The sequence below is a fragment of the Zonotrichia albicollis genome, chromosome 3 (assembly GCF_047830755.1).
Source record: "Zonotrichia albicollis isolate bZonAlb1 chromosome 3, bZonAlb1.hap1, whole genome shotgun sequence".
Lineage (NCBI taxonomy): Eukaryota > Metazoa > Chordata > Aves > Passeriformes > Passerellidae > Zonotrichia > Zonotrichia albicollis.
Window position 1 is genome coordinate 3,395,104 of NC_133821.1, and position 15,831 is coordinate 3,410,934.

Below are 15,831 nucleotides of genomic sequence, written 5' to 3' on the forward strand. Positions count from 1 at the left end.
ACATGTTTTACCAATGGTGTTGTGAGGTTCTTTAACCTGTTATTTTCTTACTGGGATAATCTGCCCAAAAGTACCTTTCATTATAGAATGATTTGGGTTGGAAGGGACCTTAAAGATCACCTGTATTCTGGGATTGTTGTAAAGTTTCAATATCATAGCATTGTAGAATCCCAGAAGGGTTTGGTTTGGAAAGGACTTTGAAGATGGTCCAGTTCCAATCTCCATATATGTACTTAAAGATTTGAAACAACACATCTCTGCACTTTGTCTACAAATTCATGTCCAGCCACGAATTTCAAAAGTATTTACCACTTTGAATATGAGTGTGAATGTCCAGCAAAAATTATCTTGAGTCTCATCTTGAGAAGCCATGGACATAAAAATCAATACCAGCTCATCAGTGTTACGTGCCATGAGGTTTAACTGCTCTCAGGGTGAGCCCTCAGAAAGGGAGCAGTCTAAATTCAAAGTCACACTTAGGAGGTTATTTATACAAATATTAACCTCTTGTGCTCTGGAAAGAATGAGACATTTGTGTGGTGATTCATTTGGCATGCTGTTTTCTTCAGGATAAAACCAATCATACTTAAAAATGTCACTTTCTGAGCACTGATTATAAGGAAAGTAGTGACAAACTTGGATGAATTCCACCTATAACCCTGCAGCAGTATCACAGAGATTCAGGATTTGTTCAGGGTAAGGATTAGGATTGTAAAAGGCAATTGTTAATAAACAACAGGATTAAAAGCAGTTGGGAGGGGATTTTTTAGGTCTGCCTTGTTTTGCATTGCAGAGGCTTCCCTAGAATTTGGCATTTCTGGTGCTGATTCCCAAGTGAGGAGAGTTGAACTGAGCAGTGCCGGGAATTCACTGACCAGCAGAGATCAGACCCCAGCCCATGGCTTTCCAGAGTTTATGAGTTTATTTCTCCCATGAATCTTCAGGCCTCCCCTCAGGTGGTTCCTGCCCTTTGTAGACATTTTTTTCCTCAAGAATTATGAGATGCAAACTCATATTCCATAATAGGAGAACAAAGTGTTCCTGGAGCTGCTTTTCCTCTCTCCGTGCTCCTTTCTGGAATTCCTGCCCAGGGCTTTGTGCTGCTTCCCATTTTTCACGGTGCACACACCGTGTTCCAGATGAGCATCCAGGCCATGTTTTATTCATGTGCTTTTCACCCCTTGGTTGGGATCATTAATAAAGCTGCTAAACAAACCCAGGCTTAACAACCCTGCTCGCCACACCCCGCTGGACATCTCCTCCCGCTCCCTCACGCTCTGTTTATCACCATCCTTTGTCTGGATCTCTTGGTTTTCCAGCCTGTCTGATGCCATTCTTACCCAAGCTGGTTAATATAAGGGTTTCAAGTGGGGTTTTGAGAGGTGTTGTCTGTAATTGTGAAGTAAATCCAGTTGTGTTTTATCATCTTCATTCAGTTCCTGTGCTAGTAAGAGGCTCCATGAAAAGCAGGAATGGCAGAGATGGCCTGGATAGTCTGTGGTATGTGGATACCTCAGTGATAGGTTCTGCTTCAGCTTTAAGGCTCTTCTATTTTCTTTTTAGTTTTATATTTTAGGAAGTTTTAGACTTCCCATCTGTCATGGTTTGAGCCTGGCACAGAGCCAGTGCCCCCATGAAAATGCCTCACCCTGGTGTCTGCTGTGAGATGTGACCAGGAATAAGCAAAACAGGCTCTAACTTAAACATAAAGACCACTTTATTACTTAAACTACAGGGAAATAGGGAGAGGCTATAAGGAAAAAGAAGAAAAAAAAATTGAAAACCTTACAAAAAAACCATTTTCCTCCTCCCCACCACCTGACTTTCCCAATCCAATACATTCTCTCAAAACAACTGCCCAGCCCGGCACGACACTTTAGTATACTCAAACATCAGTTCATGAAGAGGAAAAGGAGTCCTTCTTGTTCCATAGGCTTCTGGAAACACACTGAAATCCCGGATGCTTCCTTGTCACTTCGGCACCGCCCGGAAAGTCCATTTGCCGCTTGTGACATGTTCCTTCCATGCTCAGTGCTCTCACCACCGAGACATGGCCAGAGCTGCTTTTAGGGTGGTCTTTCAAGGATGCCTTGTCTCACTCCAAAAAGGCACAGTCTCTGCTTTTGGGACAACTGTCCCCCCCATATTTTTCCAACCCCCTGGGGCCGGGGGGTCCTCACAAATGAACCCTCCTGGTTTTGAGGCACTGCCTCCCCCTAAATGCAGTCTGTGTCACAGGAACAACTGAGTCCATGGCTACAAGAAAAAGTCCAGCCAAAAGGCCACTCCAAATCATCTCTCCCCATCCAATCATCTCCACAATCTCCGAGCCAAGTCATCTCATCTCTCATCTCCCTTCTTATTCAGCTTCGAGGAGGATTGGCATTTTTGTAAGGCCCCAATCATGCAAGAAAGGGTTAAAAGTTTTCAGTCTCTGTCTGTCGGTCCCGGAACGGCTCCCACGCATGCTGCCCACACGCTGCCGCTGCGGCCGGGCAGTCTTCCTCCCCCTTCTCGCTGGCTGCTCTCCTGGGGGGGGAGGGGGGGGGGGGGGCTGGCTGCCCGATGTCTCTTGGGGCTCCCCCACCCTTCCATCCTCGAAGCCCCCTCAACACCATCTCTGTCCAGGCCCCAGGCCTTACCGCATGGCTGGCCCCTCCCCCGCCCAGCAGCAGCGGGCCGGACGGGGGAGAGATCTGAACTCCTCGCCCGACGAGGTCCAAAGAGGAAGTGCCAGGGCAGTGCCCTGCTTTTAACCCCTGTGTATTCTCGGAGGTGTGTCCAAACCCCACTGGCTACACCAGGTGTCAGTATGAAACCCAAAACCTTCATTGGTTTGACCACAGCTTCCCAGAATTCCCACTTCTTCCTGGTCAAACCATGACACCATCCCTGGAAATGTCCAAGGCCAGGCTGGACAGGGCTTGGAGCAACCTGAGATAGTGGAAGGCGTCTGGTTTTTCATTATTTTCTTTTGTGTTACCCCATCCAACCCGGCCTTGGGCACTTCCAGGGATGGGGCAGCCACAGCTTCTCTAGGAGATTAAAAAGAATAAGTTTTAAAAATGAGAACTGCTCATTGTGTTATGACAGAACTCCATGAGCTAGGCTTTTGGGAAATGAAATGATGTCACAGTCTCAAAAATACCACAAGAGTTGATTACTTTGTGTATCTCATATATCTGTCTATGTTATCTTTCTGATCTGGCAGCCCTTCTAGACAGGATTCTTACACAATCTGAGATTCCTTTTGGTTGGTGTCATTATTTTCCTCTGCCATTGTTTCCTTTGCTGTTTTGATCATGTATTTTACTGTTAACGTTTGTTCTGGTTCATAACCCATAATCTCCATCAGTGTCAGGGCAATATTTTGATAAATATTTGTGTACACACAGGTACATCTAATCCTTCCCCTGAACAGATCCTGAATCTCTGTGATATTGCTGCAGGGTTATAGGTGGAATTCATCCAAGTTTGTCACTACTTTCCTTATAATCAGTGCTCAGAAAGTGACATTTTTAAGTATGATTTGTTTTATCCTGAAGAAAACATTGTGCCAAATGAATCACCACACAAATGTCTCATTCTTTTCCGAGTACAGGAGGATTCAAGGCTGAATACTCAGATGTAGATATCCAGAATGGAAGATGAATGCCAAGTGCAAGGGTCCAAGTTTAAGAATATCTAATTTTTGTACTCCAAACTTCCAAAGTTCAACACCTACAGAGAGAACAGATCAAGCAGAATGTGTGGTCACAATCAGGCTGTGATGGGTCACATAATCTCAACAATCAGAATTGTTTGGGTTGGAAAAGCCCTCAGAGATCACTGAGTCCAACCATTCCTGACAGCCAAGGCCACCACTGATCCATGTCCCCAAGTGCCACATCCATGGGGCCTTTAAATCCCCCCAGGGATGGGGAATCCACCCCTGTCCTGGGCAGGTTTTCCAGAGCAGGACAGCCCTTTCCAGGAAGGAATTGTTCCCAATATCCAACCTAAACCTCTGCTGGTGCAATTTGAGGCCGTTTCCTCTCATCCTGTCCCTGTTCCCTGGGAGCAGAGCCTGACCCCTCTGGCTGTCCCCTCCTGTCAGGAGTTGTGCAGAGCCACAAGGTCCCCCCTGAGCCTCCTTTTCTCCAGGCTGAGCCCCTTTCCCAGCTCCCTCAGCCCCTCCATAGTTGTGACCTTGTCTCCTCAACAGCAGGAAGTGTTACTGTACTTTCCAGGACACTTTCCTTTATTTATCCCCTAATATATCCCTGATCCCCATGTTTTAATCTCACACCCCACTCCTCTGTCCCAGCTGCCATGAATTCATTCCCCCAGTCCCCAGTACCTCTACCCCAGGGGACTGGGAATTTCACAATCACTATTTCTCCTCCTCTGCACCTCCACCACTCTCTTTAAGAAATTTATTCATTTTCAGTCCAAAATCTCATTTTCCTGTTGCTCCTGGTCCATTTCCTGTCAGGAGCTGCAGAACAAACCCAGTGTGTGATCTCTGGCCTTTGTTCATTTAGCAGCACCTCTGTTTTCTGAGGAGCCCATGTGTTTTGGAGGCTGAGCTGACACTCTGTGCTAGGACACATCACATTCTGTGCCATCAGTCAGCTCCTGTGTCCCAATCTGTTTGATGGCCTGGATGCAGAGAGCACAGTGTGTCACATTGTGGGACATCATCTCCAGAATACATTTCCAAACTGGTTTCAGCTGCCACTTTTCCTTTCCTGATCTGTTTTGATAAATAAACTTACATATTTTTCAACAACATTTGTGAAAATGTTCCATTGAGTGATATCAGGTTTTTTTAAATAATAGCTAGGATCCCTCATGTGAGGACAGCACCACAATACTACAAAGAGTTTTGAGTCAAATAATTCAAAAAATTCAAAATTCAAATTGTTGAACTGCTGTGACATAGCCACCTCTCCTTTTAATTTGTCATGAGCAGATCTCTCCTGATGGAGAGGATGGAACTGGAGAAGTGAGAGGTGAAAGAAACCCAGCAGATCCTGTTCACCATCTCTGCCAATGCTGAGGATCCAAATGGCTCATCAGAGGTGGAGACATAATTGACCAGGATTGGGGATCGATGTCTCTGTGCTGAAAATATCCTTTGGGAGACAGAGGGGTTTGAACTGTGACACTTGAGAGTTCATCTGAGCTGACAGGAGCTTTTCTTATTGCACAAGAGCTTTTAGAACTGACAGTTCTGCTCGTTGAACTAGACCTGAAAAGAAAGAAGAGCTTCTGTTTCATCACCAGCTAGGAAGGATTTATGGATGAAATTCTGCCATAAATCAAAAATCTCATCCCACTCAAGGAGAGCAGCTCTCCCCTTGTGTGCCTCTCTTTTGTCCTCCAAGAGCCCCAGTGAATCTCTGTTTTCCTGTCCTTTTTTCCCCCATTTTTTTTTTTTAGTTTTTGAAATCCTAGAATTTGAAATCTGAATTCCACCTTCAGGAACAAGGAAAAATGGGAGGGTCTTAGTTTAGGTTGGAAAAGGGGGCATTTAGCAGGTAATTCCTATTCCTTCAGAAGCACTTCCTGCAATCTTTCTCTTTAACAGCCAAACTTTTCCTCTGTCCTTTGCAGACCATCCCAAAAGCATTTTCTGGTGTCCAGGAGAACTTGGGAGAGGGCATGGATATAAATAAAATGGATTATTTCACTCTCTGTTTGAATTAGTGAGGATTTGGGGCAATTCCATCCTTGCACAATTTACCAAATCCTCATTTTTAGCAGAATTTGGTACATGAGATGTGTCTGACTTCTCTTGGCACACACATCAGGTACCTTTTTATAGAACTAAACCATTTCTTTAAGGAAATATCTCTTGGGTTAGGAAAGAGTGAAAAAATAAATAAACATCCTTAGGTTTAAGAAAATCAGGCTTGAAGGAATTTAGGCCTATAAATGAATGACCTATTTTACAGAAGTACTGGCACATTGTGGCTTTCATAAGTGAAAAGTGAACAGAAATTCTGGAGCCCTGAAGTTCCTGGAATCAGTTCCTTTACTCAGGCACAAAACCAAGGTCAGATCCCTGTTTTCTAAAGTAAACGAGTGAAATATAATTAAGTGATATTATGCCTTATAGTCCACTTCTGGAAATAATAACCTGTGAGATCCTTTTATAACTGCTTAAGAAAATTCTGATGTTCCCTGATCTGTTTTTTCTCCCAGATTCCCAACCCTTCAGTAGCCCAAATCCTCCACCATGGTGGTGTGATGGGAAATGTGGGAAAAATGTAAGAAAAGGCAAAAAAGAAAGGGGAAGGGAGTCCTTCAAGTAGCAGCTGATTTGCTTTGGGATGTTCCCATCCCTGCTTTTCCCTTTTCCTCCTCCTTTCCCCCGTTCCCACTGTGACTGTGCTTTAGGAGATGGAGGAGGCTCCTGGTAATTGGTTAATCAGCTATTTTCAATTCAATTCCTGGCTGTACTTACCATGGAAAATTAACAGTCCTTGCGTATAAATATGACCCCTACTCCTGGATTAATTTGATTATGCAAGAATCTCAGTTTTCATTTAAAAATAATAACTTTCTGGCTGCTCTGATGAAACAAGTTTGGATATTTAATCTAAATATTCCCTAATGGCTTAAAAAAATTCAAAAGACAAATATGAAGAACATATGAATCTCTTGTTAATAGAATTTAAATGTTCTCAAATCTTTGCTGTGATTGCTAGGGATGGAATATTTTGAGACCAGAAAATTCCTGATTTTCATTCACTGCTGGATAAGCATTCTCTGAAAACCAAACCATTTTTAAGCATCTTCATTTGGGCCCACAAAAAGAGGAGTGATGTAAATTAAATGACTGGGGGTATCTTAACCCTGAGTTCTTTAAATTTCTCTGGGCTTGTAAATCTGTTTGGAACCTAAGTCAGGCTAGTTTGAAAGGAAACATTTTTCACAGAACTTTCCCATTTGAACATATTTCATTGTTAACTTTATCTATCATGGGTGTGATAACATCAGCCCACAGAAGAGGGAGGATAAATAAAATGCATCCTCACAAATTAAAATGTGCCAGAGAAACAGGTCTGGGCATTGGAACTCGATTGTCCACGCTGATAAATTGCTGGGATTGGATCAAACGTGATTTCAGCTGGACTAATTAACTTTTGGATAGTTTGTAGATAAGAAGTTGTCTGTTTGAGTGGTTTAGTGGTACAGACTCATGGTGAGGGCAGCAGGGAGGAAGATGGTTCTGCTTGGCCTCATGAGACCCCATTTGCAGAGCTGCTTCCAGATCTGGGACTCCCAACAGCAGAAGGACGTGGAGCTGCTGGAGAGAGTCCAGAGGAGGCCACAGAGATGCTCCAAGGGCTGGAGCCCCTCTGCTCTGGAGCCAGGCTGGGAGAGCTGGGGGAGTTCACCTGGAGACGAGAAGGCTCCAGGGAGAGCTCAGAGCCCCTTCCAGGGCCTAAAGGGGCTCCAGGAGAGCTGGAGAGGGACTGGGGACAAGGGATGGAGGGACAGGACACAGGGAATGGCTTCCCACTGCCAGAGGGCAGGGATGGATGGGATATTGGGAAGGAATTGTTCCCTGTGAGGGTGGTGAGGCCTTGGCACAGGGTGCCTAGAGAAGCTGTGGCTGCCCCTGGATCCCTGGAATTGTCCAAGGCCGGGCTGGATGGGGCTTGGATCAACCTGGAACAGTGGAAGGTGTCCCTGCCCATGGCAGGGGGTGGATTTTTTAGATCATTAGATGGTCTTTAAGGTTCCTTCCCAAACCATTCCATGATTCCGTGATAATCCATGTGTAGACAGAACTTCACCTGCAGTCAGTGACTCTTTAGCCAAGAGCTATTGTAGGACCATGTTAGAAACCATCCAGTGACAGGCAGAAAAACTGAACAATGTCTAAGAAATACTGAGGCTCTGTTAAGCAACTTTTGATTATCTTTCCATATATTTTGGATCTGTGAAGGATTACTTCTGTTAAAATCAAGATATTCTGAGGAGCACAGGGCAGACACTGCACCTGTCTGAAGCAGACTTTGCCTGAAGCTGAGACTGAATGTCAAGTCCTCCAGGATCTGTGTGGCTTTCAGCTCCTACTGGTTCTTTTCATCAGTGTGTCACAGGAATCTCTCTCTTAACTTGGAAAATTTAGAGTTTTGGCGGTTGATGATGGAGCAGCATTTGGAAGTTTTGAGAGGTTGTTGTTCATGAATTTATGTTCATGAAAATTTGGACTGCGTGAATATCAATGAAATAAAAGTCAGAATCTATTCCTTAACTTTACTTGGGAACCATGAGGATCAAGGAGATTAAACAAAAAGTGATGTAGAGACATCTCTGGAAGTGTTCCAGGCCAGCTTGGATAGGGCTTGGAGCAGCCTGGGATAGTGGAAGGTGCCCCTGCCCATGGCAGGAGTTGGGACTGGATGAACTTTAAGGTCCCTTCCGACCAAACCATTCTGGGATTTGATGATCCATGTCCTTCTAATTCAGCTTTCTGCACCCATTAATGAATTGCCTCCATAAATTGACAGTATTTGGGTGGAATGTGCTGTTTTCAGCCTCAGAAATCTGAAATGAACTCACAGCCAGTCCAGTGCTCATTGGAAATCTCTCCATGGCTCTGTAACACCAGGTTTTATCCTACTTACTGCAATCCCTTGTCTCTGGAATGACAATGAGCTTGGAAAAGTAATTTATTCTTTCTGTCGGCAAGCTGCAGGGATTGTCCTGTTTTTTTACCAATTCTGTGGGGCCAAACTATTCCTGATTTTCTGGAGTTAGTTAATCCAATTTGTAGGTGAGAATGAAAATATTTTCACATATTCAAACTGTTTTTACTGAAAACTGTTCAGTAAAAAGCCCCAAACTGGGACATTCTTTACTTCTCCTTGGGGAGAGTTGTTGCTAGTTGTACATTGCTATTTAGGTGTTGTTACTTTCTTCCTAAGGTTGAATGTGTATTTTGTTAAGGCCCACTTAAATCTGGGGGGTTTTGGGTTTATTTTTTACTATTTAATGCATCTGTTCAGGAAATACTGGAAAAAATAGTGAGCCAAAGTATGAATGACAAGAAAATGAATCATTTTATCTGGCTGAGATCTTAGAAATTAAAGTATGAAGACATTGGGAGACAACTTGGGAACTCTGAAAATATTACTTTCATTCAAGCCTGTCTCACCTCTGAAAGTTTAATTTTAATTTTAATATATTGAAAGCCTGGCCATTTGAAATGATAACTGCTTCATACATCATGGATGTCACTCACTCTGTAAATGAAGGCAGCTATCAGGGCGAGGGCAGGGTTAGTTTATTTGATCTTACAAGATGTTCTGTAATTTTTCTGACTGTTCACTCCTCTCCCGTGGCCGTAGATCATGTTGGGAATAGCAGCTACAGCTAACGAGGTTGAAACCTTGGTCGTGTTACTCCCACTCTGGAGCTTCCCAACAATTTTCTTCCCAAAGCTTCTCTCCTGTGGCACAGGACAATCAATTTTCCTAAATGCCACCAATTGACTTGTGGCACCTCTTGCTCCACTTGCAGATGACCCTGATTTTCCCTTCTCTCTGGCTGTTGGTAAATGTTGGATGCCAGCTGGGATTAGGAATGTGCCTCCCTGCTAATGAGAAATGTTGTTTCCAGAGAATTCACAAGTGAGCCCACATTCCTTATCTGACCTGGTTTATTCCTCACCAGCATCAGGACTAAAGGAATTAAAACAGTGCATGCATTGAGAAAACATCTTGATTTTCTCTCTGGGAAATGTTTTGTGAACAGAAAGTTGTATTTTGAATTCGGGCAGTTTTGTTTCTTGCCGCTGTTGTTTAAAATGTGCCTTAGCAGCAAAAAACCAATGTGGGGATGGCAGTGAAAAGGTTTTGAACTGCAAGAGGGCAGGGTTGGATGGGATATTGGGAAGGAATTGTTCCTTTTGAGGGTGGGGAGGCCCTGGAAAAGGCTTCCCAGAGAAGCTGTGGCTGCCCCTGGATCCCTGGAAGTGTCCAAGGCCAAGTTGGATGGGCTTGGATCAACCTGGGATAGTGGAAGGTGTCCCTGCCCATAGGAATTGTTCAGGTTTCAATGGATCTGTGAGAAATAAACAATTGATTTTTATGCAAAGCAAATACTCTATCACATTTTAACTTGGTGGTGTTTTTTTTTTTTTTCCCTTCTAGATAAACATCATGTCAATGGGAACAGAATGGTTGAACCTTTCCCAGAGGGAACACAGATGGCTCTGTTTGGTAAGGCATCAGTTTGAAAATAAAAGCTCAAAACTCTGCTGTGTTGCTGCATTCCAAATTTCTTAATTTCAGCCTGACTCCTTTGAGTTTCAGAACCTGGGCTGGGCTGCTCCTGCCTTTTTCCAATCACTGACATCAGCTAAAGCTACTGAGCATTTTGGAGATGTCCTTTATATGTAATTTACATATAAAGAAATACACTAAAAGTGGTTTTTTTCCCTCAGTTATACAAACAGAAAATGTAAATCCTGTATTTTGCTCCCTAGAAATTCCAAAATAATAGCTTTTTAAATGTATGATAATTTCTCAAAGATCATTCATTAGTTTAAGTAAAATTCGGAAGATGATCCATGATTCTCTACACTTTAAACCATGCAAGGAATTCCATCTGTTTGGGATCTCCTGGACTTGGAAGGTTTTTACCTTTTACATGCCCCAAACCAAACCTGCTGGTTTCTGCCTTTGTGAATTCCTGTGGAATTCCTGTCAGGAGCCATCAGAGCTGGAGAAGGGGCAGGTGGAAAAATGAAAAAGTTTGGTTTCTCTTTATCTGTCTCTTTTCTATGAAAATGTCGTTCTTTGAGCCTGTTTTGAAGACTTGAAAAGGTGTTTCTCCAGAGAAATTTATCACTACTGGAAGTAATAAACATCCTAAAATGGATCAAAATCACCTTTTTCCAACCAAAATCTGGACTTTACCCAAACCTGGGAATTGTCAGAGCTCTCTTTTTGGGATGTGCTGATGTTTGTCCTTAAGGCAAGCCTTTGGGATTTACTGGGAAGAAAAAAAGTGGATTTCTATGGCAGTTATTATTAAAATTAATTGCTACAGAGAATGAAAAATTTCCTAATGCTGTTTTGATACAACTAAGTTGTTTACAAAGGATATATTTCTCTACTAACATGTGCAGGATGGTCCAAAATGCCTTAGGAAATGTATTATATTCTATTAAATATTTCTCTGTCTGTGATGCTGAAGTAAATATTAAATCACTCCTTGTTGCACATTAATTTTATACTCCAAAAATGATCTTTTAAATTGATGATGGCAAAAAAATCTTGGTGAGTGTCATCTTTCCTGTGGAATTAATGTTGGTGTAGTTTCATGGATGAAGAGGAGAAATGGTTTGTGGGTGTCACCCTTCAATTTCCAACATGATTTATTCAACTTCTCCTCAGAGTTCCTCCAATCCAGTGTTGCCTTTTTGTCAGTGTCTCCTTCTCTGTGGATTTTGGGAACATAAACAAATTATTGGAGTGGTGGAATGAGTGATTGTTTCATAATTTTCTTTTGGAGCAAACGGAAATTGATTTTAACCTTTTAATCTCCAAGGCTGAGATGGATTTAGAGATTCTTCTTTGAATTTCTTAGGGTCAAAGGGTTCTGGTACAGTCTGATACTGATGCAGTCTGTGCTGTTTAGATATTTTCTTTAAAAAAATAAGCTCCTTTTTTTAAAATTTTTTTTTATTTTCTGTGTCATGATCAGATGAGATTTCCAGTGTTTGTGATGGGTGTTGGTTCTATTGTTGTACACAATTTGCAAAAAATCACAGAAAGCAACAGAATTTAATTGGAAAAATGTAAAATCTAATTAAACAGCACACTTTGAAGCATTCCTGAGGAACTCTGTAACATTCCTATCAACGCTGGGAACTTCCATAGTTTTTCACTTGCCCTAGATTTACCACTAGGCTGTGATTGCAAGTGTTGGGTTTAAGTGGTGAAAGCTCAGGCTGGTGCCATCTGTGCTGTGAAGGAACAGAAAGCTTCCACATCCTGATTTTTGCTATTAGACCAGCACTGGAATAGTGCACAAACACAGCTCTGGTGAAAATCCCTGGCATTTGTTGGTGCTGGCATCCCAGTCTGGGGGAGATGGGATTGGGAAAATTGATCTGCAGTTCAATTTCCTCCCTCCAATCCATGTGAATGGGAATGAAAGGCCAGGTTGGATGGGGCTTGGAGCAACCTGGAGTAGTGGAAGGTGTCCCTGTCCATGGAGCTGGATGAGCTTTAAGGTCCCTTCCAATGAAACCATTCCAGGATTCTCTGATTCTAAAACAAGCACTAGAAGAAGAAAACGATCAGTTAGGAATTCCTCTCCTGGGATTATTACTCATCCTATCCATGTTTGATCCTGCTGACACCAAGTTCTTTGTATTTTGGGACTCTGTAAACTCAGGAGAGAGCTTGAGCCAGTTGAATTTCTGACTCCACCTCACCAAGACAGGATTTTCATACCCCTCTTCCAGAAAAATCCTTTAATCCTTGGGATTCACAGGGAAGAGCAGGATTAGCAGAGATCCTTCTTCCTGCCCAGAGAGGGTGTGGATTATCCCTCACTGGGGTTATCCCAGTCTCCCTCACTGGGGTTATTCCAGTCTCCCTCACTGGGGTTATTCCAATCTCCCTCACTGAGGTTATTCCAGTCTCCCTCACTGGGATTATCCCACTCTCCCTCACTGGGGTTATTCCAATCTCCCTCACTGAGGTTATTCCAGTCTCCCTCACTGGGATTATCCCAGTCTCCCTCACTGGGATTATCCCAGTCTCCCTTACTGGGTTTTTATTCCAGACCCATTGGACACAATCCTGTGCCCTGTGCTCTGGGATGACCCTGCTGGAGCAGGGAGTTGGACCAGATGACCCCACTGTGCTCCCTTCTAACCTGACCCATCCTGTGATTGCTTAAAAAGATCTGCAAAACCCAAAAGTTGGTTGTGTAGAGAAGCCAATTTGCAGTGAATTTTCCTCTTGCTTGGATGGTTTTAGATGCACCAATAAACCAGCAGAATGAAATATAATGCAGGGTTGTAAACACTGAGCCTTCCACCTGCTGCAAAACGCAGCTGGATTTCATTCCACAGCTCCCTCTCCTGCAAAACCTCCTCAAGATTCTCTTCCTAATGGTGCATTATTCATTTGATGGTGTGACTGCTTGTTTGGATCAAGGGACAGGGTGAATGTACTCAGGGCATTGTTCATGCAGCTTTCCCATCTACAGCAGAACCTCACAGGTTTCAAAGGATTATTTAAATTATCTCGAGGCTCTCCTGTTGTCTGTTCAGCATCACCCAGCTGCTGGAGGTGCACCTATTGTTCAGCAGGATAAAGAAATGTGTCCTTGCTTCTGCAGTGGGGAAAAAAAGCCACGTTTCAAGGGTGAGGGTGATTCTTTAATGGAAATCTCTTAATGCTCCCCATCCTGTGACCTCATAATCCAGCTCCCAGCTAGGATTTAAGCACTAAGGGAACATGATGTGCACAGGCACAGCTTGACTGGAAACACTGGAATGCTGCATCAAAAATTCCTTATTCCCAAATTCCTTGACTGCTGCCCAGGAGTCAAGACCAGGCTGGATGGGACTTGGAGCTACCTGGGACAGAGGCAGGGGTTGGAACTGGGTGATCTCCTTCCAACCCAAACCATTCTGGGGTTCTGTGTTTCCATGGAACAAGTGGAACTCAATGCTTCATGTTTGTGTTATGAATGATAAAGTAGAAGTCCTTCAATGAATGCCTGTCCAGAAAGTTTCCTTAGAAGTTTAATGGCCATGGATATATTCAGTTAAAAATTCTTTGTCTTAGGAGACTGATTTTGACCCCAAACCTAATCAAAACTCAAAATCCAAATATATATATAAGGGGGGGTTGATAATATTTTGAAAAGAAGCAGTTTAGGGTTTAAATTCAACTTATTTCCCAGGGGTAAAAAACCCCCAAATGCCTGAAAGCTCCAGAACATTCACGACTTCAAGAAATTAGTCTTTTCCTCAGCACCATTGTAACTCTTGCATATTTTAAACAGTTTTAAATGCACTTTTGCATTATCATAACATCGTGGAATGGTTTGGGCTGGAAGGGACCTTAAAGATCTCATTGCAACCCCCTGCCATAGGCATGTAAATTATGCTCAGAGATGTTTCTGATCAGGTTTCTGTTGAATTTTAAGCACTTCTTTTCCTTATCAGCTGCTGCTGAAAGACTCCAGTTAATCCCAGAGCACCTCTGTATTCCCTAAGATTTCTATGTCACCTGATTCTCCAAGAGGGAGCATTGTGCATATGCTGTGTGCATAGAAGGGCTCTTATTTACCTCCAGTAAAATCTGGCAATAGCTCAGATTTGTAATTACAACACTTTTAGAATGTAGGAGCACATTGAGCTGTATTTGCTTGACACAGACTGGCTTGTAATGGGATAATTGGTTTCTTGATGTAAACAAAGTGCAGGCAGAAATAGGATGTTAAGGAACTGATAAGGTCTAATTATGGATATTTTGGAGCTCACAGGCAGATCCAGGCCTGGTCACCTTCTGCTCTGCACTTATTAGAGAGCAGCACATTCCAGTAATTCCATGGATTATGGAATTGTTATGGGTTATTGTTGTGTTTTGCCTGAGTTATTGTGAGTTATTGTGTCCTGTCACAATTGCATTCCCACTGCTTCTAAAGGTTGTTTAAAAATTCAACCAGGGTCCCCCAGGATTGTCCAGCAAGGTCTCAGCTATTCCTTGGGGCTCTTGGAAAACTGAGGTCCTCCAGCACACCCTGCTCTTGGGGACTTCAGCTCCTTCCCATGAAGGTTGGACAGTGTGGTATTTGCTGGGTCCCCAGGACGAAAGGAGGAATTGAGAATCTGACTCCATGTTCTTAGAAGGCTAATTTATTATTATATTATATTATATTATATTATATTATATTATATTACACTAAAGAATAGACAAAGGGTACTTACAGAAGACTTAACAAGATACTAACTAAAAACTCATGGCTGACTCCTCAGAGTCCGACACAGCCTGAGCATGACTGGTCATTAAATAAAAACAATTCCCATGAAACCAATCAAGCAACCACCTGTTGGATAAACAATCTCCAACCACATTCCAAAGCAGCAAAACACAGGAGAAGCAAATCAGATAATTATTGTTTTCATTTTTCTCTGAGGCTTTTCAGCTTCCCAGGAGAAGAAATCCGGGCAAAGGGATTTTTCCAGAAAATATGACAGTGACAAGACAGGGCTTGGACCAACCTGGGATGATGGAATTTATCCCTGCCCATGACAAGGACTGGAACAGGATGAGTTTTAATGTTCTTCCAACCCAAACCATTCTGTTTCTATGGATAAAGGCCTCATTAGGACAACTTCTCAACTAAAAGAAAATTATTTCCCTTGGAAGTGGGATGATGGGTTCAAGAACAGATAAATCCATACAGGGGTTCTTTTTGTCCCCCCTGGAACAGCTGCTGGTGGCTGTGTCAGAGGAGGACCAGTGTCAGGAAGTCTTTTGGTCCAGCTGAGTTTTCAATGACTATTTTTCACCAGAAAAAGAAAACCACAGGGAACAAAAGTTTGACCCTCAAGAGAAACACCTTTTTATTTTCCCTTTCCTTCTTTCTTATTTTTTTTCTGTAGACAGTAAAAATAGAACAAGCAAATTTTTTTGAAAGAAAAAAAACAACTTAAAACAATGCTACACATCAGAAGATGTTTTATCTCTATCTGAAGAAAATTTAAGACTTGATGATTTTGAAACAGGCGTGTTTGCTCTGACCCAAATGGAGGAGAAACATCCACAGCAATATCATCACATGGTGCAAGGATCA

At 42.8% G+C, this 15,831-nt stretch overlaps 1 protein-coding gene across 3 annotated transcripts in view; it reads left to right on the forward strand.

Moving 5' to 3' along the window:
* The window catches only part of MSRA (methionine sulfoxide reductase A), a 245,440-nt gene that overhangs the window by 80,044 nt on the left and 149,565 nt on the right, over positions 1-15,831 (forward strand). For all 3 annotated transcript variants that reach the window (XM_074536490.1, XM_074536489.1, XM_005493290.3), the window contains exon 2: positions 10,155-10,223. In XM_074536490.1, coding sequence (XP_074392591.1) covers positions 10,155-10,223 — 69 coding nt within the window. The remainder of the gene's footprint in view (positions 1-10,154; positions 10,224-15,831) is intronic.